Here is a 25,941-nt window from a genome sequence, read left to right on the forward strand (position 1 = left end):
GCTATTATTTCTCAAATTTGAGCTAGAAACTGAGGTCATTTATTTTATTCTTTTCTAATAAAGGCACTTAGTGCCACAGATTTACCTATAAGTTCAGCTTTAGCTGCATCGTACAGATTTTGACATGGAATGTTTTCATTTTCAGTCAGTCAAAATGCTTTCAAATTTCTCTTTTGATTTTGTCTTTGACCCACTAGTTATTTAGCATGTTTAATTTCAAACACTTGGAGCTTTACTAGAGATATTTCTGTTATTGACTCCTAATTTAATCCCACTCTGATCAGAGAACATACTCTGTATGGCTTGGATTTTTTTAAAACTTCTTGAGACTTATTTTATGGCCTAGAATATTGTCTGTTTCGGTGAGTATACATGTTACCATGTACACTTGAAAAGAATGTATCATCAACTGCTGTTAGGTATAGTGTTCTAGCAATGCCAGGTGAAATTGATAACATTGTTCAAGTTTTCTATATCCTTATTGGGTTTCTATTAGTTCTATCAATTACTGAGACTACACTTCTTGATTTTTCTATTTGTCCTTTTTTGCTTTTCTTGTTTTCATGTACTTTGAAACTATTTCATAAATTGGTGCATGAATTGTCAGAATTGTTGTATCCTCTTTACAGATGGTCTTCTTTACCATTATGAAATGACCTTCTGTTCCTGATAAGACTGTCTGTTTTAAAATTTTTTTTGTTCTTATTTTAATATAGTCATTCTGGATTTCTTTTGATGAGTGTTATTATAGTATATATATATTTCCACTCCTTTTCTTTAACTTGTGTTTTTATATTTTTAAAGTGGCTTGTTACAGGCAGCATAATGTTGACTCATACTCTTTTATCCATCTTGAAAATGTCTGCCTTTTAATTGTGGTGTATAGGCTGTTTACATTTAAAGAGATTATTAACATGGTCAGGTTTATATTTACCATGTTGCTATTTGTTTTCTATTTACCCTATCTCTCCATTATATGCTTTTTCCTCTTTTTCTGCTGTTTTGGATAATTAAGTGTTTTATGCTTCCTTTTTTATTTCCTTAGGTAAAGCTCTTCATTTTTTTAATTTTAATGTTACTTTGGTGTTTTTGTTTTCATGTAACTCTTTAGCTTATCCCAGTCTACCTTCAAGCAATATTATACCACTTCAAATATAGTGTAATGACCTTCCCACGATATACGTCCATTTCACCCTTCTTTGCCGTTGTGCTCTTATTGTCTGTCATCTAATTTACTTCTGTATACATTATAAATCTTACAATACATAGTTATTATTTCTGTTTCTTCTTGTCAGTCAGTGATATTTTGAAGAGATTTTTAAAAGGAGTCAAAAACTTCATTCCTTTGTGTAGATACTGATTTCTATCTGGCATAGTTTTCCTTCCGTCTGAAGGATTTCCTTTAACATTTCTGAAACTTCAGGTCTGCTGGTGATGAATTCTTTCAACTTTCATATGCCTGGTGGAAGTCTCTTGGGTGGTTATTTTTTGTTTGTGTGTTGGTTTGTTTTAGATATAAATTTTTACAGTTAGATTGTTTGCTGATGTACAAAATGAAAAAGGATGGTGCAGTAGGAGAGAAAGGGGGGGCAGGGGAGAAAGGGCAGGATTCTGAACAGAAGACCTGGCTTCAGACACAATCATGAAAATTTATCAAAAGTCACAAGAGGAAAGACTGAGCAGATGTTTACTGATGTGGGTGAGTTGATTGATCTGTTAATAGATATGATCAAATTGGGTTTCCAGGCTTGAATCAAAGATCCACCATTTAAAAGCTGAGTGATCCCCAGCAAATTATTTAAACCCTTTGAACTTGGGTTTAATCCATAGAATCAAATGAACAACTGCCCCACAGAGTGACTATAGCAATGAAACAAAACACTGAATATATACCAAACACGGAATACGTGGCCTGGCACATTCTAAGTGCTCCGCACTTGTGAGGAAAAAAATGTGTAACTTTTCTTAGCTTTATTGCCTGAGTCAAGGAGAAAAGATTCTGGGATCTCATTTTTCCACCTGTTCTTTCTCATATCCCCCTTCTCTCCCCTCTCCTTCCTTCCCAAAAGAACACATTTAAAGCTCAAATGCCAGGCTGTCTGCAGGTGCGGTCTTTAAGACTGATAACATTTGGAGGCCAGATGTTAACTGATGTAAACACTATTAAGCTCTCAGTAGACCGGAGGCTGAGGGAATGATTTCCAATTTTATGATTATTATTTGAATTTATAGCAAACCAGTCTGCCACTCCTCCCAGCCCCCTACCTCCACCAAAAAGATATGTAACCTATTCATTCTCGAGAGAATATAAATTGTTCTTTAAAATACGAAGTTCTTGGGGTACCTGGGTGGCTCAGTGGGTTGGGCCTCTGCCTTTGGCTCGGGTCATGATCTTGGGGTCCTGAGATCGAGCCCCACATTGGGCTCTCTGCTCAGCGGGGAGCCTGCTTCCCCCTCTGCCCTCTGCCTGCCTCTCTGCCTGCTTGTTACCTCTCTCTGTCAAATAAATAAATAAAATCTTTTTTAAAAATTTGTAAAAATATGAAGTTCCTGAAATATTAGGTAATGGCATTGCACACACCTAGAACTGGGGATGCAACCTCCATGTAGACCTCAATACCTCCTTGCAGCTCTCTCTGAAAGGTCAATGGCTTGTGAAATTTGATCTGAAAACTAGTCTCATCTTCTGAAATGAGCCCAAGTAATCATCACCAAAAAATGCTATAGCAAGTATTTAAATCACACTGATATTTTAAATCTCAGTTTCCTTAGGATTAGTTTGGGAGCTGTCCCAATGACAGGAAGTCAATAAATGAGCTCTTATCCTAAAAAAGAAATATATATTTTCAAATAGCAATAAAATAGATCTGCTAGGAATCACTGAGGTGATTGTTAGTGTTTAATACACGTATATACTCAGTTTAATCTAATGAACAGACATTAGTTCAGAACTAAGAGTATGTCCCAGCCCCAGTACTAGGCACTAGTCAATGCCCTGGTAAGTACAACAGATGAGCCTCATGGCACTTAGAGTTTTAGGAGAGATGAAGACGATTAAAAAATAATGAACTTACAAATAGATATAGCAAAACATTGAAACAGGTGCTATGAAGATAAAGGGTCCTCCACAAATAATGGATTGGGAAAAGAATTTTTTTTTTTTAAGTAGCTAACTTAATCCAAGGCTTAAAGAATGAGAAGAAGGCAGCCATGCTAAGAGTAGAGGAGAGAACAAGCAGAGAAACCAGCATTTATTTATTAATTTAACAAATATTTATTTAGTACTTTCTGTGAGCCAGGGAGTGTTCAGAGCAAATAAAATATACTAGTGAACAAAACACATACATGCAAACTGCTGAGGTTGGAAAGGATTTGGCAAGTTCCTGGAACAGAAAGGAAGCCCGTGAGGCTGAGCAGAGGGGGGTATGGTATAAATGAGGTTAGAGGGGTGGTGACAGGGACTGGATTATATAGAGATTTGTAAACCATGGTGAGGTTTTTGTCACACCACAAATGCTGTGACATGATTTGATTTTTATGTTGAGATATTGTTCTTGCTGCTAAATGGAGAAGAGTATGGAGGATGGGGGAAGTGGCAGCAGGGAGATTCATAGGTGGCTATTCTAGTTCAAGTTAGATTTTAATGCACTGAAATCATGGTGGCTGCAAAAATGAAACGTATAATTTTGATGCGGGACAATTAGAACTTCTTGGCCAACTGAAGAAGAGGAAGGGAATTTGAGGAAGGGGGTCAATCATGGATGATTCAACTGAGCCACTGCAGCACCATTTACCACAGTGAGGGAGACTGGTTGAGTAAGTGGATGAAGGTGGGGGAGGTTTGGACTAAAGACTAAAATTAATTCAAGTTTTCTGGCCTAAGTCATAAACAATAAAATCAATCCGAACGTGAAATTCCTATCTCATGGGATTAAAGTGTTCCCCATACCTGGAGCATATACCAACAAGCTAAGTGACCACCAATCATTAATATTTTAATTATGTATCAAGCAGAATTTCTAGAACTGATTTCCAGATGGTATCTGAAAACTTACAAAAGAAAGCAACAATTCCTGGAAGCCATCACCGGTTGAGTAAGAACTGGTTTTCCCAGATCAGGATCATTTCTCTTGAAGGGAATTTTGCTTGCCTTCAGGCTACTGGAAGCTGACACAATATTTTTAAATGAATATTTTATTTAATTAATAAGTTTTCTTTTTGGCAGGGCTACAAACATATAAATGGGAATACTTATATCCTGTTAAGAGACCGTTTGAATAACTTCTATGACGATCTTTTAGAACACGTGGAAAATGTAGGCTGGAAACTATTGAGCTAGTAGGGAATTTGTATACCCACAGTACAGCTTAGAGCAGCAGCACCACAGAGTAGTAAGTTCTCGATCTTGGTTCTCCTCCCTCCCCCATGCTTTACAAAGTCCACACACAAAACACATTCCACCCAAAATTATTATCATCTGGGGGTCCCCTACCTTTCCTGAGAATCAATGAGCTACAGAAAGTGACCATTACTGTTAAGAGTCATCCTAACCCTTAGGAGGTTTAAGTAGATCAAAGTCTGAGAGTAGGTTTGAGAATTAGAACACATAAAGAAACATATACTTACCTTATAACATTCATATTTCTGAAAATCATTTTTTACCTGGAAATAGATTGACAGAGCACTTTGTAAACTTGTTAGAAATAATGTTCTTACAATTACAAGGTAGGATTGTTTGCATTTGGTCCTGTTTTCCTTGTGTATCAAATCATACAACATAGTGTGAAGTTATTAAAGGATCACATTAAAATAACCTCCTTAGCATTTGAAGAGAAACGCTTTTTAAAAATGACAGTCATATTATCTCATTAGAAAAACGAAGTATTGGTATTACATTTTTGTTGATGCATTTCTTTCATGAAATGTTTACAACCCAAGAAAGGATCTCAAACAACAAGTAAAAGAAGGAAGTTACAACATAAATTCTTCAGCAATATTGAAGCGTTCTACCAAAGGAACATTAAGAGGAACACTCTTGGTACTTCTATCTCTGATATCACCAACACCAAGGGATGAGAATGACTGCTACCAAGGAGGACCATTTTCCTTTTCCTTAGGCTCCGTACCCTATGGATGGTATTCCAGCCCTCTCCGTGGTGATATTTGATAGCAAACCCCAGGTTCTTCTTTATGGAGCTAGCTTTTAGAGATCAGTTAGAGAAGAGGGCAGAAGATAGCTTGGTATCTCCACACCATTCACATCCCTTCTTGTTGGAGAAGTACATCTGTGCTTTGATGGGTATCAAGGGGAGCTGGTAAAAGTTCCTTGGTCTCAAATCATTCATTGCTTTCATTGGTATATCCATCAGACCCTTATTAAGTATCCATACTCTGACAGACATGGCCATTAGCAGTGAGGTAAAAATAATGTGAAAAAAGATGATCTGTGTCCTTAAGGAACACAGCAGTTTGGGGGGCAGACTGGGACACTACCAATCATGCTGGACAAGTGCTGTGGTAGATATACATAGATATCAGTACATGTAGAGCTGTATGAGACAGTGGAGCAACTGACTCAGCCCAGAAAGGGAGCAGGGATGAGGAAAATTAAGTCGCTAGCTTAATAGATGACATCAAGTTCACACACAAGTATCATCTCACCAAATTCTTTGGTTACAAAGGGAGCAGAAATGGAAACCAGAAAGAATCCAGGGACAGACTTTCCACTACCTCTATCAGATCTCAATCCAAGTACACCATCTGGGAAAGATTATTGGGGGGGGGGTGCCCTGGTGTAGAGTAGGAGACCACCTTTGGGGTTTATAGAGTGGGTCTGCTGGTCACCCAAACTAAAGAAACTTTCTTCTCCATACCTGTCTCTCCCACACTGTTAGGTTTTATTTTCCTCAAAGTAGTTACCACTATCTGATATTACTTTATTTGATCGATTGATTGTCCATCCCTCCCCACAAGGACCTTGTTTGTCTTTCACATTGCCGTGTTCTCAGGCCTGAAACAGTGCCTTATTTTACAGTGGGCACTTAATGAATGAGTTGAATGAATGATCATTCACAATATCAAATCACAGCAGACCATACTTGAGAACCAGTCCTTCTTCCATCTCCAAAATGTCTGTCAGATGTCTAATCTCAGAGTTGCCTCAGAGATCTTCCACTCATTCTTTTCTTCATTTATTTCAGGGGGGGAAAGACTAAGGTGTGGGAGTCAGGGAACGGGGAGTCTTCTGTTCCATTCCAGCTATTTCCTCACAGAGCGGGAACTAGAAGCCAGATCTTCAGAATCCCAGAGCTCTTTAGCATTACTCCGCTACCTCTGGTTAAACCTCTCTGTGAGGAAAGCAATTTTGGATTATTGCCAGGAATGTAATTTTCAAAGCCCCTAGGAAGAAAAGAAAACAGTGGGAAGCTGCTTCTAGAATTCAGATGAGCCTAACATCATCGTTCTCCTTCTTCGTCTCTGGGAGGGAAGTTGCAGACTTTGGAACTGAATTCTTACGGCAGACCTGCAATGTTCGGCTGTAACTATGGCCAGAGGAGAGCTGCCTACCCGCCGCGAGGACATGGGCTCCACATCAAGCTGGCTGTGATTTTGCACAGCTGAGTCCTTCATTAAAAATTAGGACTGGCAGCAGCCTGCCGCCATTAATTATATAAAGGTGGGTCACCCCTGTGCAGCTTCCCCGTCTGCAGGGACCAGATAGCACACTGAGCTGATGACCAACCTAAGTATTTTTATCCAAAATCGTAAGCAAGCCTTTGAAGATGTTAGTCTCTGAATCCAATTGAGGGAAATACTTCCCCACAGAACTTTAAAGAAACATGGCATTTTCTCACAAATGTACCACCGCCATCCACGCACGCCCATTCTAGACCAAGACACAGAAGTTCTTGGAAGCGTGAACTCCCAGGATGCCATCCCCAGGATACTGCGGTGAGGTGGGAAAGAATGGGGGAAGAGGATCCTATCACCTCCACCGAGGGACTTCTCAGAAGCCTTCACCTGCCAGAGGTTTGAATCTAAATAGAAGAAGCTTTTTGCCAGATGAGAAATGTAAACTGCGAGAGCCTCTCATTCGTTTAACAAATACTGGGTCTAAGCCTTCTGGTGTGAGACTCAGATCTAGGCCCCAGGAATACAAAATAGATTAGGCTCAGTCCCTGCTTCAAGGTCCAAGTTTAGTGGAGTGAAAGATGAGTAAACAGAGGAGTACAGTCCAGCGTGGCAGACTCTGGGATCAAGAAGGGTCGGGGGACATGGAGGAGAGCTCCCTGGGCCCAGACTGCACGGTGTCATTAAAGGAGATCACACTTCAGAATTTTTCAAATGAAGCGTCACATTTTGGAGACGCTGTTTTTTCCTCTTTGAAATGGGAGCTTCGAAGAGAATTAGCCTTCCTGAGTTGTAAAAATGGAGGCATGTAGGCAATACTCTAGTGAATTAATTTTTAGGAAAGAGAAGCAAAATTGAGACAGCAGGGCCCTCTCCCCAAACGGTGGTGAGCCACAATGCTGGCCTGTGAGTTTAAACCTCTTCTGGAGAGTTCACAATTTTTACGGTGCTGCTATCCATCAGAATAAACCAGAGACTCACCTCGAGAAGGGCTGAGTTGAAACAGAAAAGTCTCCTCTGATTCAGAAACGAATTATCCCTAGGAGGTTGCCTCGTGTGTTTTTGTTGCAGAAATTGGGGTGCGTGCGGGTAATGGAGGGTCAGGAAACAGCCACCCTGGGAACAATTGCAGGCAATTCTGCAATCACCTGGGTTAGCTTGAATTCTTGGAAGTAGAGCTTCTCTTAGTTTAATAAAAGGTTTCATGTATACCTTGTGGTTCTGTTCTTTATCCCTGACTTTTCCTCCTAGGCTTATGAATAAGGCCTCAGTCACATTTCTCCCTCTGAGACTGGCACACAGCCCCACCTGCTCTGACGGGAGGCTGGGAGGCGCCTCGGGAAGAAGAGGTAGCTGTCTTCTGCCATCTGCTGGCTCTCTCTTCACGGCTGCCTTTGCATGGATTCTTAGAGAATGGAAACCGCAAGCAGAGAAAGTGCGGGGCAGAGAAGGTTCTTGCTTTTATTTAAAAAAGAAGGAGATTTAAAGAGGGCTAGCAAGGTGGCATACGAGGGCTTTTCTCATGATGGGTTTTGTGTCAAGATGTCACCGTCTCAAATGGATATCTAAGGCAGTGATTTTTCGATGCAAGATCAATTTCATTCAGGGAGAACACAGCTGTGTGTTTTAGTTTACTTTCTTTGGTTTTGTTCTGTTTCATTTTCCTTGTGTTCTTACACCATCATCTTATAAGGCTGATCAAATAAGTCACTGCCATATCTCTATAGACTCGTTTGAAAGAAACAACAGCAACCCATGTTGGTGGGAACAGAGATGAAAGTAAGCAGACAGGAAGAAGGAAGGGAAAGGAGAAAAATTTCACTGTAAATCACAGTATTCTTTAATCGGTGTGGCCGACATTTTTGTTGTTGTTGTTGTTATTTACAAGGCTCTGACCCAGATGCCTGGGATGCAAAAGTGAGTCAATATCGGGTCCCTTCTTTCTGGGATGTAAGAATCCAGTGGGAATAAGCCAAATAGAGAATTAAGCAGAGAGGGGCACGTGCTGTGATCGGTATTGCAGTCAAGGAACCGAGGGGAGCCCGGAGGAGGAACATTTGTCTACATCAAATTCGGGCTGCACTGTCAGAGAAAACTTCCTGGAGGAGGTGCCCCGAGCAGAAGTTTGAAGATAGTGACTTAGCAGAGATTGACGAGAAGGGCATTCGCGTTTCCAGGAGCACCGCTTCTTACCCCTCGTGCCACCTGCTACCACCACTGCCTTGAGAAGCGAGACTCTAGATACAAAGCAGGAGAAAGTTTTTGAAATATTCAGTCTTATACAAAGAGCAACTGATTCAGCCCAGGGTGTTTGGCCAACTCAGGGAAAGGCAGGTGGAATCGTTGCGGCGGGGTGTGGGGGGCAGGGTGTGGAATCCTGGACAGGAGACAGCCATTCTGGGACTTTCTCTGAACCTAGAAAAAAGGCAGTACTGTTTCTGTCCACCTGCTGGATATGGGCAAACCCTTCCAGAAAAGTACAGTGAGATATTCAGAAACTCAAAAGTGACATCCTCTCTTGGTTTATCTGAAACTTCTGAGTGACCTCTTCTAATTTTAACAGTAACTATAGGCTCAAAGATATCAACTACAGTGTTCTTTAAGATCTTAAGTGTGATGCCAACAGTAAGGAAAATGCTTAAGAAAGTATGGCACGCTGAAAAGAAATTTCAAAAAATAAATGAAAGTTTAAAAAAAACGAAAGTGCAGTACAGCATCCGGGTGATCCATTAAATGCCAGGGCATGGAAAATGATAATTTCGGAAACCGCGGTACGTGAAAATACTTGTACAAAAAATATCATAATCCAAGCCTAGAGGGAAAATATCCAGAAGGAAACAACATACTAAACTAATAAAAGTGGTATTTTTTTCTCTGTTGTCTGTGTTTTATATACTATAGAAAACCATTATAATGAATTTTTAATACAAAAACACCTAAAGGTGAAATGTGTGTCCTGATTAAGGCAGGCGCAAAAAACTCACCCTACAGAATTCATCCTAAATGAATTATCTCCATTTATGTGTTTGTTTCTGATATTTCAGATTCCATTTTCTCCCTAATTGTGTTTCAGTTTGTGTGGTCTATTCATTTTGCTTGTTAAGTCTGTCCTCAGTCTTCCCCTTGCCCACGCCCCTCCTCCCACCCTGGATCTGCGGGATGTATTGTGATGTCTGCCCGCTAATTTTGCTGTGACTGGGGCTGGTGTCTGGTTGGTGATTCATGTTTGTTCCTAAGTTGTACATCTGTGTTGGTTGCTTTGAAACAGTGCCCCAGGGAATATGAAAGGCTGTTTGTCTCACTGAGATGGCTTCTTTGCACCCGAATTCTTCACTGGCTTCTTCTGAATTCCAGCAAGCTCTTTAGGGGTTTAGAGTTTAGGCACGGCAAAGAATAAAGAAAAACAAAACAAAACAAAACAAAAACAAAAACAAAGGAGAACAGCAGGGAGAGAGTTTTGGTGTCTGGGTCTAGTCCCTGCTTACCTGGTAGGACAAGCTTCTTATATACAAGCCCTGGGGACAGAATGCTTTATGACATCCACTTTAAGGGGAATGCCTTGTGGATTTAAACTTTCTGCCCACTAGGAATGACTCTAGAAGAACATGGGGCAGAGTGAGGCCTGGTGGAAACTCTCAGTGGAAAAGTTCTGAGACTTTGGTCGGCATACACACTTGGTGCCTGCTAATGTTTTAGCACAGGAACACACATTCATAATGTTTAATGACCGCTACTGCATGGGCACAGACCAATTAAATGAACTCAGGCCATACGACTAAAGCTAGAGGCCCCTGCTGTTCCAGACACGAACCCTTTAGGCATCACGGGGGAGACCAGCAAATTCTGGAGGGCCTGGGGCAACAGCTGGCTGCCAGGGGTTACAAAAGTATTTCAGTGTCGTAATATCCATCAAGGCCGAACAGATCCATCCCAAATGAATAACTTGAGTGCACATGAAACTTCAAAGCTCATGCCCACTCTTAAGCTTTATGTAGGGCCATGTTCACCTTTTAAGAACTTTCCTCTTTGTCCTTAAGAAGAGTTCAGAGCCAGCGTCAGAACCTACCGGTTCTACAGGATCTGGGTGGCACAAAGGAGCCCTTATTCACAAAGGAGCTCTTTATTTCGCTCAACAACTAGTAGAGATCTCCCCCCAAGGAAAGTTTGCAAGTCAGCTTTCGTGATATTTTCACTCGCCGCAATGTAGTTGGCTTACAGCATAGCTCTACCTCCAGGCAAGCGGAGAAACAAGCTGGTGCGTGCGAGTGATTGCCCACCTGCCTGCTTGCCTGCCGTCTTTGAAAGGCAGCGCCATCCCAGACCATCAGCCTGCTGTGAAAATCCATGCACGGGGGCCTTGAAAGTCCAAATACGTATTGGATTGTTGTGGCTCTTCCTTGTCCTTTTAACCAGAGAGTCTCACCCGCTGCTTCTTATCAGACACCTGGTGTTTGTAGGTTGGCTAAAAAGCAGCTTCTCAGAATGGTCTCCAGGGAAGCATTATAACCCTACATTCTGTTATTTCTTATTTCCCGTTTCAAAGAAGCCTATAGCTTCAGGGTAATCTGCTGCTTCTCCTGTCTTCATTCAAGATAATGGTCAAGGTTGCTCATAATCTTACTGATTCTCTACGCTACCAAACACAAATTGCTTTTGAACTCAGAGGAAAAATTGCGCTCAGCTAGCCAGCAAGCCATTTGGATATGCTGTGATTAGAGAAGTCTGGGGTTGTAGAGCAATGAGTTGGAAGACTTGGGTCTTCCAGTACTCACCCGACAAGGGACGCGCATGTAACCTTGAACAAGTGATCTAAAATCTCTCTAATCTTCTTCAAATGTAGAGTGTGGTCATACTGTACAATTCACAGTGTTGTTATGAGGGGTAAGTGGAATCATAGATCAGAAAGCAATTTGTAAACTAGGAAAATATAAGCAAAATTTACCCCCAAAAGAGCAGGTTGTAAAAACTACTGAAAGAAAAGACCGTGAGTGTAGAAATGAATGATGGCAGCTGGAGGAGTATGAGGGAAGCCCACTCTTGTGGTCTAGCTTGGAGGAGAGAACATTCCCAAGTTCATACCTTCTTCAGGACCTCTCTGCAGAGCTGTAGCTGGAAACCACTGAATGGTTTAGAGAAATGGTAGGCAAGAGGGTTCCTGGCAGTTTAAAGCAAAGGTGCACATGAGGAAAATGCACAGGGGATGATGGAGAGCATGGGAGGGACACAGCGCCTAAACGTGAAACCAGGATAGGGAGAGAAGACAAGAGATGCGATCTCCACTGCTCCCATCATTGTGTTCATTGATTGGAGTGTGTTCAACTAACCTGGGCTTGAAGGTGCCTTCCTAGGGTGAACAGACCGACTAGAAATCCTAATGGCTCCCCTATGCTAGAGCCAGTAGCTATACCCTCCTCCAGAGATAAAGCTCTCTATACCTGGAGGGTAATTTGACATTATCAGATTAATTAAGTCATTTTCTGTGGTTAAACTTGCATATGAATATCAAGTCTCCAACCCGGGCCTCGCATCTAATCAGCCAGTGTATGTTTTCAGGATAGCACTTTGTTCCTGAAACATTGAGAAATATGCATATTGTATCTTTAATGAGATCGTGATGTTTATTTATGGCAGGAAGAACCCTCCCAGCTACCAAGACTCATTTAAGTGATAGCTCAGCGTCTGACACCTAGAGCTGTGTTGGATGCTGTCTCCGAAGTTGCTTATTAGCACCAAATGATTTTAAGTTTGGCTCTTACTCTGAATAAGTCCAAGTTGCTCCTGCCCCTGAAAGGCCATGGGGCTTTGCTTCAGGGTTCAAATCCTGCCTCCACCGTTCACTACTGACTGGACTTCTGTGGGACCATTTTCTTGGTACAAAATGTGAATAATAATGACTACAACTCACAGCTGTCTGGAAGGTTACAATGTTGCGTCGAGTGTGAAAGTTTTATGTAAGATGCCTGGCACACGTTGGTTCTCCAGGTATGTGTGTCAGACGTCCTTCTCCATGGTTACGTGACCAGCATTTTTTTGCTTTCTCTTAAGCTTTGATGTGGAAAATGGCCCTTCCCCAGGTCGGAGCCCACTGGACCCCCAGGCCAGCTCTTCCTCTGGGTTGGTGCTCCATGCCACCTTTCCCGGGCACAGCCAGCGCAGAGAGTCGTTTCTCTACAGATCAGACAGCGACTATGACTTGTCACCAAAGGCGATGTCAAGAAACTCTTCACTTCCAAGTGAGCAGTAAGTATGAGCCCTGGGTGGCCTCCCGTCTCACGCTTACCTCATCTTTAACCCGTCCCAGCGGCAGCAACAGCTGTCCCCCTCTCACCCGTGGGAAGGCAGGAGGAGACAAATTAACATGAGCAGAGAGGACAGTGATGATCCTTCAAGAAATTAGTGCTCGACAGCATGGGAAATATGTAGCTGGGGTCCCCAAGGGCATACAAGTCTCAGGCACACTGTGCACTTTTTCATCTGTTACCAATATACATTTTTTTAATTGTCATTCAGCTTCATTTCCTGACCTGTTGAATCATTTATGGGTTGAGAACCTTAACACCTTTTGCAAATCCTACTTGAATTTTCCACAGCATGTGCAGTTTGCATGAGGCTATGGTGAGAAAGAAAAACAGTAGCTGGGGACAGGCCCCCTTTTTCAGGGGTCTTTGCTTGGTGAGACACATTATACATTTAATAAGCTGTCATCCAACCACGTGTCTGTGTCGTTTCTCTGGAACCTTACTTAACTCAATGCCCACTTGTTGCCAGCTCCTTGGTGAGACACAACACACTCCATGCCCTGTGAAACATAGCTGATGGTTTTGTTTTGCTGCTATTAATTATAGATCTCTCATTTTTAAAAGAACAATGATGGGGTTGTATTACTCATTTATTAAATTTCTGAAACCAAATAAAGTTGGATCCTGGAATGCATGCCTTAAAAGGTTTCTGGGCAGACGTACAATTGTTTTTAACATTGTATGTTATAAAAATATTGGTAGCTCCCTAAAGTCTCCGGCCTGGAAATTTCCACTGGGCTCCCTTGTGCTGTTGGAAAAGAAGCTAAACAGGGTCACCCTCTTATGAAAGGGGCAGGGGACATTTTAAAGCTACCAGTGAGAAAGGTTCCCCAGGGCATTTCTACCAACAAATTCTAACAGATGCAGCCCTGGCCTAAAATACCTCAATCATCGGGTGGGCTAAAATTCATGTGTTCTTCCTTCATTTGGCAAATACTTCCTGAATCTCTTCTATGTGCCACACAGCGTGCTAGACTCTGGGGATGAAAGACTAACAAAACAGTGGAAAGATCGCAGAGGAGTTAAAAACAGATATTCTCAGAAAGGTTGCATGCTCTCGGGGATGTTACAGTTAATAAGAAATATAAGAGGAACACCCGCATAACTCTACTACAGAGTGGAAGGAAACACTGAATGAGAGCTTACCCCAGGGCCAGTGGCCCTGAAATGTGTATTATTTCTTTTCATCTTCACAACAGTCCTGTCAGGTGGGTCCCACCATTATCTCCACTGTACAGGTCATGAAAGAGAGCCTCTGAGAGACTGACAAAACTGCCCCCATCCCATGACTCTGTGCCATATGCTGTATCCCTTGATGTAGCTGAGTCGGACCATAGGTGAACCTTTTCGATTCGATTTGCCTGTGTTCTTCAAACTGTGAAGTAGAATCTCTACCAGCCGGTAGAAAACAGATGAGTTCAGAGTCAAAGTGCCTGAGGTGGGAGGAGAGGTAACCACTTTGCTGCAGATCCTGGAGAACCAAGGATGTTTCTGACCAAGGTTGGCATGGGGTCTTGGCTGAGTCTACCTGGAATTTCCTCTTTTGCCCAGAAGCACCTCTTTAGACGTCGTAGGTGGAGAGCATGAAGGTGGGATGAGCTGACAGTCATTAGAGCTCCGTTCACATAGCATCTGACCGGTCAAAGACTGGCTTTGGAAGGCAGCTCACAGTTCCCCCGGACTCTTGCCAAACAGCATAATGAGTCTTGGGGGCATTCTGAGGCTTTCCAGAAGGTTCCAACTGAATTTCAGATTAAACTCTGATGATTTTTTAAGAACCAAAGGTTATGAAAAATTTTGAACCTGAAGAGACCTTAGAGATGACAGTCCAACTTATTCTATAGCTCTAAAAAGAGAGATCTAATTCTGAATGACTCTGCAGGTCGGGTCCCTAACAGTCACCGTTTATCCTCTTTTCAGTTTAACCAACCAGCAAAAATTTCCCTCTAACTTAGAACCTACGTAGTGTTGCCAACTTTAAATTTAGGCAAGTAAGGATTGTATGTGTAAGTTATCTAGTATCATTCTCAATGTCTTTTTTTTTTTTTTTTAAGAAAAAGGCTTCTTAGAATTAAAAGAAAAAAATGTATAAAGGACACACTTTCATATTAAAGGACAGCCCTTCCCAAAAAAACACAGTGGGCAACGTAAAATCACCCTATTAAAGATACTGATCATAGAATCTATTAAAATCTTTGAGGGAATAAAAATGGCATGATTTTTTTATTTTGCAAATGTTTCAGCATTACGTAAAACTTTTACATATTTGTCAGTTTAGAAATTTATATTTCTCAATACAACAAGAAGAGGAGTTTGAATAATATCCAGATTTTTCCGGTATTTCATTTTATTGGGACCACGTTGGAAAGTCCAGTTTCATACAAGTAGCTTGAACTAAACTGAAGTAATGCTGTCTAAAATATATCACCTGATTATAACTCTTCAGAGTGAATTGAAATGAATAGAAGAACAGCAACCCCCAAGCCTCTCCCTGCTTTTCCTGCCTTCTACCTATGGAGCCAAAGAAAAGAAGGACAATGATAGGTCAAGAGTCTTGACATGAAGGCCATTGGGTGGGGGCTACGAGATGCTCCCTGCTCAGGAGTTCCTCATGTTCAACACGGTGCCATCACGGATTTATGCAGGAAAGCTTGCCTGATTCCTCTGTCTGTAATAAACCCCAGTGGTAGGGACAACACTGGCTTTTCCACATTTCTCATCTGAACACATTCAGAAGAGTAAGAGGAAACATAGGCAGGGAGAATGAGTGAGAAGATATTAGGAGTAAAAATGTGAATAGAAAATTGGCTTTAATTTTTAACGACAAAAGAGAGATTGAAATAAGGCTTTCTAGTAATGAAAACAAGATCATCATTGGGTCCCCTGAGGAAATTTCGGACGCTTTCCTAGATGTGGCAATACTCTGCTGATTTCTTTTTTGTTCCCGTGTTGTAGTCATCTCTAACGTAATGCCTTTGTACACCGAGGTACAGATTTCCCAATGGGAACATAAAATACTGGAAACTGGTGAGACCAGTTACGTTACTCAAAACTGTGGCAGGAACCACCCTGAACAGGATGGAGTTTTGACAATCCATCTGCAAATTCACGGGGAAGGAAGAGCCATATTTCCTTCATTTGGTCACCCCATTTGCAAAGCCTTGTATAGGCAGAGAGCTTTTTAAAGCCACCATTTGTGTGAGAACTAAGTGGTCTCCAGAGAGAGCACTCAAGGGAGATAAGACCTAAGGATGAAGAAGAAAAGCATTAATAACTGCTCATTTAAATTTAAGACCAGTTTATTAATGGGTTACCAAAAAAGTACAATGTGGTGTTTAAGACTTGAGTTAGACCTACAGCCATCACACTTACGAACGTCATGACATTGGCACTGAATGTCTTTTACAGTGTCTAAATTATCTGTAAATAAAAGTGCACATAAAATAAAAGTACATTTCCTCTGTGCTAGGTACTATTTAAAGTACTTTACATCGGTTAACTCATTTAATTCCCATAATGTTACTTTAGTTGGTACTATAATTTTCATGTCTTAAAAACAAAGACATTGATGCTTACAGAAGTTAAGTAACATGCCTAATAAATGGGTAACCAAGGCTTCAATCCAGGGAGTGTGGGTGATTAAATCATATGGATATTTAGTATAAATACAGACTCAAAATTGAGATGAAAAATAAAAATAATGATACTAATCTCTGTTCTACCTACCTTTGCAGCTGTTATGAGGATCATAGTCATTCTTTCTTTTAACAAAGACTTTCAAATTTAAATTTAAGGACTTGCTAACAAATAAGACATTTCCTGTGTCTTCAGGGGAGCTAAAAGATTAGTCTCTATAGGCATTTTTTTTTCTATAGGCAGTTTTGATATCTTTTTTTTTTTTTTAATTTGACAGAGATCACAAATAGGCAGAGAGACAGGCAGAGAGAGAGGAAGGGAAGCAGGCTCCCTGCTGAGCAGAGAGCCCGATGCGGGGCTTGATCCCAGAACCCTGGGATCATGACCCGAGCCTAAGGCAGAGGCTTTAACCCACTGAGCCACCCAGGCGCCCCAGTTTTGATATCTTTGAAGAAGGGCAATCACAGAAGGGTTTGCAGAGGACTTTGGAAGTTCTGGCCAGGCAAGTGAGTAGGCCACTTTGAGCAGTTAGAGCTAAGCTAGAAGAGTTAGCCAGGCGGAGGGTTATGCAGGCAGAAGGGCCATGTGCTCACTACTTTCTAGTTGTCAGGAGCATTATGGGGAAGCTCAGTTCAGTGCAGCAGAGGCAGAGAACGTGAGTGGATGACGAAGTGGTGGGAGGCAAAGCTGGAGGAGTGAGCAGGAACCTCGTCAGGAAGCGCCTCTCCAAAGGAGTTGGTCTTTCTGCTGAAGGAAATCAGTGGGAAGCTACTAAAGGTTTTTAAGCAGGAAAATACATAATCCGGTGAATGTTTCTGGAAGATAGTTTCTAATTACAGTGAAGAGTGGCTTGTATGGTGGATAGGCCTTAAGACTGGTACCCAAGAGCCAAGTGGAAGACTGCTTTGGTAATCCAAATAATAGAGGGTAGGGAACTATATTAGAGTAGATCCAGTGGGATTATTAAAAATTAATAAATATTTGCAAGTTAGCATAAGCAGGGTCCGGTGGCTGACTGTGGTGGGGGGGGGGGTTCAGGCTTGACCAACAAAATAGCTGGTTGCGCCATGTTTTAGGGTCAAGAACATTCTCTTATCCCATGAAATAATGAATGTGAAAATGCTTTGTAAACTATAAGGTACACTATTCATTCTCTTGACTGCAATAAGGGGCAGATATGACTCTCCCCAAAAAGTTCTCACCAGTGGGGAAGATAGACATGCAATTCTTTAATTATCATAATAACGATACCTACTACTAATAAGAATAATTATAACAAATGAGTAAATGCCTTTATGTGCCAAGCATTGTTGTAAGAGTTGTACATGTACAATAACTCATTTAATTCTTACAACACCCCAGTTTACAGATAGAGAAATTGAGGCCTAGAGAGGTTGCCTAATGTCCCATAGCTAGTATTTGTGCAATAGGAACAAACCAATGTTCTCCGGACTCCAAAATCTCTACTCTTGTTTACAGGAGTGTATGTCTCTCTGTAAGACAGACTAAAACCAGTGTCTAAGGAAAATTCTGTGTGTAGGTATTACACAAGGAAAGACCAAATTAATGGAACCCAGGGGGTAGAGCTGAAGGAAGTAGCCTTTTTGCTTTCCAGAAAACCATTGCAGACCCACCCTCTCACTTGAAGACCTATGAGTTATTGTAATGTGCTGGTTCTGTCACTAGATGTCGCACGTGCCCTGTTCTGAACATCTGGCGTTGTCCTCTCTAGTGGTCTGGGAAATGAAGGACATCAGTTTTCACAATTAATTAATTTTGTTATTTCCATGCCATCTTACTCTAATCATTAATATATTAAATTATGATTAAAATTTTTTAAATAGTTTCATAAATAATCTGGCTGCACTCAGATAGGAATTTTGTTTTGTTTCTTTCCTCTACTTGGTATAAATTACCTGTAAATTTGTCAGATCTTTTCCTCTAGCAGCTACTACCTGATGTACAGCATGAGCTTTTGCCATTCAGATCCTTTAAGGGAACCAACGTCGGGGATCCACAAGTCCATCTCTTGCTTCTGAATATTCTGCTTTCCTACACTCTAGAATTTCCATGATGATTAGGTCATGCTGAGATGGTACCCTCTTAGTGTTTACTTCCCTTTAATCATTACTTTGTACCATTTTAGTAACTCCCCATTCATGCAACAGTTCATCAGCTTCAGCTGCTACAAATGCATCAGATTTGTTTATGTTTTGAGCTTCTATTGGCTATTTATAATCCCGAAATCCAGGAGCTTTAAATGACCTCTTAACTCTTAATTCCATTACCTTATATCCCCAACTCACTGCGATGCCTTATGAACAATGTGAACTTCATAGGCAAAATCTGAACAAATAGCAAGCTGTTCAACCATGTAAAGTTCATCTCAAGAAAATGGCTTGGGAAGGAGCAGCTCACCGTACAGTTCATACCTGCATTTATCACAACTGCTCCTCTCAGCACCTTCTTCTGTCTCTCCTTTGGTTTTTCTCCAGGAACCCTGAGGCCCTTTCTTGGGCTCCCTTTCTCTATATTCCCCCACCTCCAGAAGCCACTCCCTGCCATTGCTTTAACTTTCCCCCACTGTTGTAGGTAACTCTGAAATGTATAGCTCCAGTTCCCATATTGCAGTCTTCCTGCTTGATGTCTCCACTGGGATATGAGAGAGGATCTTAAAATTCAGCTTGTGGGAAAGAGACACATCTCCTCCCCCATGTTCTCCTTACTTTCTTATTTTTGCTCATGACTTCACTATTTTCCCACACACCCATTTTTTAAACTGAATTAGTATTTCTCTATGATCTCTGAGCCAATTAAGTGCTGAGTCCTTGGCAAGACCCTTTAAGGTCTCTTCAAATTGTCTTTTCCTGTTTCTTCCTGTGCCTCAGCGATTTTTTCTCATCTGAATAACTGCTTTATCCCCCTAACCATTCTTCTTGGCTCTGTCCTCTCTCCAGTCTCTTGGTGTCCATAACATTTTACTTTCTAAAGCACTTTTCTGCTTGCCTGTCTCACTCAAAACCTTCACTAGTTCATTTCTTCCTTGTGAGTTAAGGAAGTGTGTGAGTTAAGGAGTGTGGAAGCGCCACTTCCACAACCGTGGTCCATATCACCCTTAAGATGAGTGGGGGGGACCTTCCAATCTTATCCTCTAGAAACATCTCCAGTTAATGTGTTCAGCTCTGCCCAAAGAGCCACCAAGCATCTCAGGGAGCATGCTCCATACTTTCCCATTTCAATGCCTTTGTTCTTGCCGTTTCTCTCATTGGTGGCATCGCCCATCCATGTTTTTTAGAGCCTGCCCTTCAAGGTTCATCTCAAAACCAGTCATTCAGTCAAGCTTGCCCTACTTCCTTTAATTTGTAATTATTACCTCTCCTTTACACCCCATTAAATTTCCCCATTAAGTGTTTGTATTTCTCATTCTGTATCTGTTGCAGTGTTTTGAATATTTTTTCTGTCTCCCCTAGAATGTTGCAGTTGGGGGGGGCGGTGAAGAGGTGGGTCATGGGTTCTGTATATTCAATCTGCCAACTATGCAGGGTCATCATAAAATAGGTAATATAGTGGTTAAAAACACGGATTTTTGGACTCAAACAATCTTAGCTCTTCTACTTATCATGTGCTAGTTAAATAGTGGCTTAACTTCTCCAAGCCTTGATGTCATCTTTAAAATGGGAATAGTAAGGGTACCTGCCTTAAGCCTTGTTACAAGAATTAAATGAGATAATATGCACAAAGTGCTAGTGTGGGGCCTGACATAGGGTCATCATCCAAAGAATGTTCATCAGTGTTCTTTTTGTAGTCAGTGTACAATGTAGATGCACAAGAACTTGACTAGAGTGCATTAGAGGGGGACTTCTAGCTAAAGACCAAGGTAGAAGGCAAAGTATTATATTAAATAAGACCTCAAAGTAAAAGCCTGTGTTAGGGAAGAGGCCCACATGGATGGAAGTGTTGTTCAGCTCTGTGTCTCTGCATCCCATATGATGATACAGGGCAGGTGCCTAATAATCATTGGTTGTGCTCACATTATTAACCAATAAGGCACCATTTATGTATGGCTATCGTGAGGACGGAGATCAGACAGTGAAGGAAGCTCATTGTCAACCAACTTCTGTGCAGCGGTCTTGACTCACAGATAGTAAGTTGGCCTGATTTTGTGACTGCAGCTAAGGACACTGTATCTTCTAAGGACTTTATGGACAGATTGCTGAACGTGGGCTTAGGTAGATTTACTGAAGTATGTGCCTGAGAAAGAGTGCATTTCTGAAAGCATCCTTTTGACTGTTCCTAAGTATAGATTTGCATAACACTACGTACGGCTTAATCAGATCTTTGGGACAAAATGAGCAAGAGAGTAATAGTAGGCTCAGTCTGTACACTCCCATTGAAAGCTTTTTCTTCGGTACTTTAAGAAAAAAAAGTTATATTAAAAACAAAAAGTAATGGGATTCCCAGACAGAGATCTGTGTTTAAATGGCATTAAGGCTGTGGTTCAAATCAACAAAAGCCAGGAAATCCAAAGTTAACCTTTATCCAGACTGTTAGGCCATTTTTTCCAACTCTGTGTGCTTGTGAGTAGCTTTCCCTTTGAATTTCCTGGCTCTGGCAACCAAGTCACTTTGAATTACAGTACACCGGGTCTGCTATTTAATGGGATTGTACCCTGAGGTTATACGCTTACTTGCAAGTGCTTTTCTGTGTCACTGTAAGCCCAGGAGCCATGAACCTGGTATTTTGTTCTTCCAAATTCCTAAGGTTCAGTCCTGCCCTATATCCAGGTAGAAGGACTTGTGGAACATTTGTGTTGCTGACACTGATATGGTTTAGTATTACAGCTTATATCTCCTGGTTATAATTCAAATTCACTTTTATGTGTTTCTTTTCTCTCTTTCACCAGACATGGCGATGACTTGATTGTAACACCTTTTGCCCAGGTATGTATTCTGCTGACCCTGGCTTGCTCTCTCTCCCTCTGCCCTGGGCGTAGTTTTTAAGTGTGGCCTCTGAACCTGCCCTTCGTCTCCCTTTGTTCCTAATCATCCGGATCCCTGTCCTTCCAGGTCCTCGCCAGCTTGCGAAGTGTGAGAAACAACTTTACCGTACTGACAAACCTTCACGGAGCATCCAGCAAGTACGTATGGACTTTTTGTGGAGTTCCGAATCCCTTCCATAAAGGCAACAACATTGAGCCACATTAAAAAGAACAACAACAACAACAAAAACTATCGCATGAAAATTTGGCCTGCAAACTGGGTTAGGACATGCGATGAAATTTAAAAATAGGATAGAGCACCGTAGTATTTTAGAACTGGTAAGACGTTAGAAATTAGTCTGAATCTTGGGAATCTTTGCATCCTTAACACTTAGTAGACAGTAAAGAGTTCAACAAATGGAAGAGTGAGACGAGGATTTTTGTTGACATTTACATTTACTACTTTGGAAAGTATGAATACTTAGCAGTAACAGCCGTAAATTCTACTAAAATCCTTTTGGAATAGCTATTAATGAACTCAGAGATTCAAATGCAAGATTAAAGGTAGCAAAAAGTTCAAGTCCAAGTTGCCTTTTTTTGATACTGTATAAACAGGTTCATATAATTTGGTGAATAAGAGTGAAGTTATCTTCTTCTCTGCCCCCAAATAACCATATAACCTTGGTCATTTCAATGAATATTGCTGAACCTTGGTCTCCTCATCTTTATAATGAAAGGTTTGAACTCGATATTCCCACACAACTTTCTCTTCCAAAATCATTTCCATCTGTGAGTCTAAGTGCTGTGCAGTTCATTATCCATCATTTTAAAAGGTCATCACAGGACTCAGAAGGTCCTCTAATCAATGACCTCAGAATGGCACCCAAGGCACCTCATGATCCAACTCAAGTTAGTGCGATGGATAGTTGATTGGGTTTATATCTGATGCTGTAGACACAAAGCTAGAGACCTGCCCAGCCTCTTTGATAGTGATACGGCCTGTTTGTTCATTTATTAAATGATTCACCCAAGAAGTATTTATTTAGTATATACTATTCATCCATGCATTCATGTATGTTTTTGACAAATATTTGTTGAGCACTGCCTTTTACCGGAAACTGGTAATGTAATAGTGACTGAAACAGACAAGTTTTCTGCCCTTTCAAAGCTTGCATTCAAGTAGGAGGTTCCAGAGCATATGCTGGTGAATAATCAGCCCAGGTCTCTGGCCACATGGGATCACATTCTAACAATTGTGGTCTGATTTTTTCGTGCATGTTCTATTTCCCATCCTAATTATGGACACTATTCTCTCTTCCTAAACTGTCTCTCCCCACCTGCCTGTGATGGTCTGGCTAAATCCTACTGGTCTCTTACAGCTCATCTCTGGTATCACCTTCACTGGCATGCTTCCCCGGACCCCACTGAGCCTGGCTGAGTGCCCCTCCCTGGCCCCAGAGCATTCTCCCAACCTCATCACACCGTTTATGGCTTTCTGCCCACCAGTAGACCTCATGTCCTTTGAGAGGCCCCTTTAGAATTACATTTACCCTCCTCGAATTTCCAAGATGTAGCAAAATGCCTGAAGCATAGTGTATGCTGCATGAATATGCATCACACATATAAATTTTTGAACAAATAATTGCTGGAGAAAGACCCCCAGTGACTGGGAAAATTATTTTTTCAGGAGAGATTCCTTTTTTTCTTTACAGACTAGGGCCTCTGGGGCCATACCTATTGATTTCATAAGCCAGTCCAAACACTTGACAGCGACTTGGGTACAACTTCTCTACGTCTCAGTTTCCCAATCCATAAAATGGGTTGCTCTAAGGTTGAAATGAGTTGATATTTGTAGAGCACTTATAGCAGCATCTAGCCCATTGTAGGTGCTCCATAAGTGTGAGCTATTGTAACTGATAGTTAATCTGTCTTCCTGAATCCAGACAGTGTGACACTTTGGAGTTTTCACATCCAATATCTCAGTTAGAATCACCATAAATGCTCCGTATGACAGGTGCTGTTGCCCCCACTCTGTGGATGAAGCGACAAAGCCTAGGGAGATTAAATGACTCCCACAGGAACATACCATTGCTGGTGAAGGGCAGAATCAGACCTGAAGCCTGATATCCTGACTCGCACTGCAGTGTACTTTGTAAGGAAAAACGGTTGTTTTCTTCCTGTGTAGGGGAAAACCCAGTTCTTCCTGTGTTTTTCTTCCCTGGGAGTCTCCCTGAGTAACAGAAAACACTTCACTTCTGACACTCTGCTCACCAAATGTGTGGAGGTCCCCTGTTCTTGCAATGACAAGCAAGTCTCAGACACCAGCTAGATGTCCTACAATTTAACTTGGTTCTGACACTATCTACCTGGAGATGCCATCAGATCCTAGATTAAAGGCTCCATCCCACAGGACTGCGTCCCACTCAGATGTCAGTCACCCCTCAGGTTATCACCTGTGCTACTCACCTATGGCGTACAGATCGCAGCTGCCAACAGGCCCCTCCTCAGGTTCAATTAATTTACCAGAGTGGCTCATGGAACTCAGAGAAACACTTGGCTTTACCAGTGGACTAAAGGACATGATAAAGACACACATGCACAGCCAGACGAAGAGCTACCTAGAGTGAGGCTGGGAGCGTCCTGAACACGGGAGCTTCTGTCTGCGTGGAACAGGGGGGGCATCACCCTCCTAGAATAGGTATGTTTGTTCACCAGCCTCGAAGCTCTCAGAACCCCATACTATTGGGATTTTAGGGAGGCTTCATCACATAGACGTGATCGATTATTAACTCTTGTTTTTATCCCCTCTCCCCTCTCTGGAGGATGATAGGTAGGGCTGAAAACTCCAAGCCCTTAACTGGGCTTGGTCCTTCTGGTGACCAGCCCCTCCCTGAAGCCTACCCAGAGTTGCCTCATTAGAACAAAAGATGCTCCCAGTGCTCTTCTCACTTAGGAAGTTACAAGAGTTTTAGGAGCTCTGTGCCAGGAATTGGGGGCAGAGACCAATATATTCTATTTCTGTTACCTCACATCTTTGCATTTCCTATACCCATTACATCTTTTTGGTTATGGGAAGAAAGCTCCAAAGGTTTTTTTAACAGAGTCATTTATGAAGAACTTATGGAATAGATGAAGGTCAGAGAACCCAAAGGCAGAGACATAGTCTAGGAGAGTGTTTTCAGGAATTTAAGTATTAGGAGTGAATGGGGCACTTGTGTGGATCAGTTACTTAAGCATCTCACGCTTGATTTCGGCTCAGGTCATGATCTCAAGGTCCTGGAATAGAGCCCTGCTTCAGGCTCCTCACCGAACGTGGAGCCTGCTTGAGACTCTCCCTTTCTCTCTTTCTGCCTCTGTCTCTCCCCCAACTCTCTTTCTCTCAAAATAAATAAATAAGTAATTTTTTAAAAATGTTAAAATATTTGGAGCAAAGCCCTGGACCAAGAGATGATGGAGGTGGGAACTAGGGAGGAAAGATTAATAAAGATACATTTCAAAGGCTCCTTTGGTCTAGCAGAACTCAAGGTCATCGTACTGCACAGCCCCAAGGCAAGGATAGGGGATGTTTTCAGTTACTTTGTGTTAGCAAGAACTTGAATATTCTTTTTCTGTAACTATGGGGGCATTCAGCCTAACCATGTTGAATAATAGGCTATGTCAGCTCAAGCTACTTTCTTGAGAATCAGGTCTTTCCAGAGCCTTGAGGGTTTTGAAACACATAAAACCTCAGGAACTGGAGTACCCTAAGACCACAACTGTCGCATACAGAGCTGACTCTGAGTCCATTTTCACACTGTGGCTGAGGACCACTCTCCAAATCATGGCCCTTTACATTGCCTTTAGTCCACACCAAACCATACTCACCAAACAGACTAGATCTCCAGCAGTAGGGTAATTGTATCTGGTGATCTTTCTCCAGTCCATCCCCATATTTCTATAGAGTTGATCCTCTTATTGATTCCAAGTATTTTCTTGAAACCAACACCACCTAACCCAAGTTCAAGTCAGGGCACATGTACTACTAGAGTTCACCAGGAGTTGAGCTTACCTATCTAGCTCAGGCTGAGAACTGAATGATGGGCTTTAGTTACAAGTGAAGCAGCCTAGCAGGGGCAGATTGGAAAACTGAGTGTTCATTTAATGCAGTCCATCCTATTCCTAGTCAGTATCCTCAAAGAGAGAAAGAAAAAACCGAGGAAAAGAAAAATGGGTCCACCATACTGAGAGCATTTCCCCCACATATTCATTTGTCTTAACAACTGAAACTGTAAGATTCGTGGAGCTCACAAGTTGCTTTCTGGGGTATTTGACTTGGGTTCCAGGGGTGCCACTCCTTGCCCTAAATGTAACATTTAAGCCATAATTCTGTCCTTGGAATGGTTTTCTTGAGACATCTGG

At 41.7% G+C, this 25,941-nt stretch overlaps 1 protein-coding gene across 2 annotated transcripts in view; it reads left to right on the forward strand.

The window, feature by feature from the left end:
- The window catches only part of LOC111143034 (phosphodiesterase 4B), a 571,923-nt gene that overhangs the window by 436,384 nt on the left and 109,598 nt on the right, over positions 1 to 25,941 (forward strand). For both annotated transcript variants that reach the window (XM_022496458.1, XM_022496459.1), the window contains 3 exons: positions 12,676 to 12,870; positions 21,469 to 21,505; positions 21,632 to 21,702. In XM_022496458.1, coding sequence (XP_022352166.1) covers positions 12,676 to 12,870; positions 21,469 to 21,505; positions 21,632 to 21,702 — 303 coding nt within the window. The remainder of the gene's footprint in view (positions 1 to 12,675; positions 12,871 to 21,468; positions 21,506 to 21,631; positions 21,703 to 25,941) is intronic.

The sequence above is a fragment of the Enhydra lutris genome, unplaced genomic scaffold, assembly GCF_002288905.1.
Source record: "Enhydra lutris kenyoni isolate GAN:26980312 unplaced genomic scaffold, ASM228890v2 scaffoldscaffold9, whole genome shotgun sequence".
Taxonomy (NCBI): Eukaryota; Metazoa; Chordata; class Mammalia; order Carnivora; family Mustelidae; genus Enhydra; species Enhydra lutris.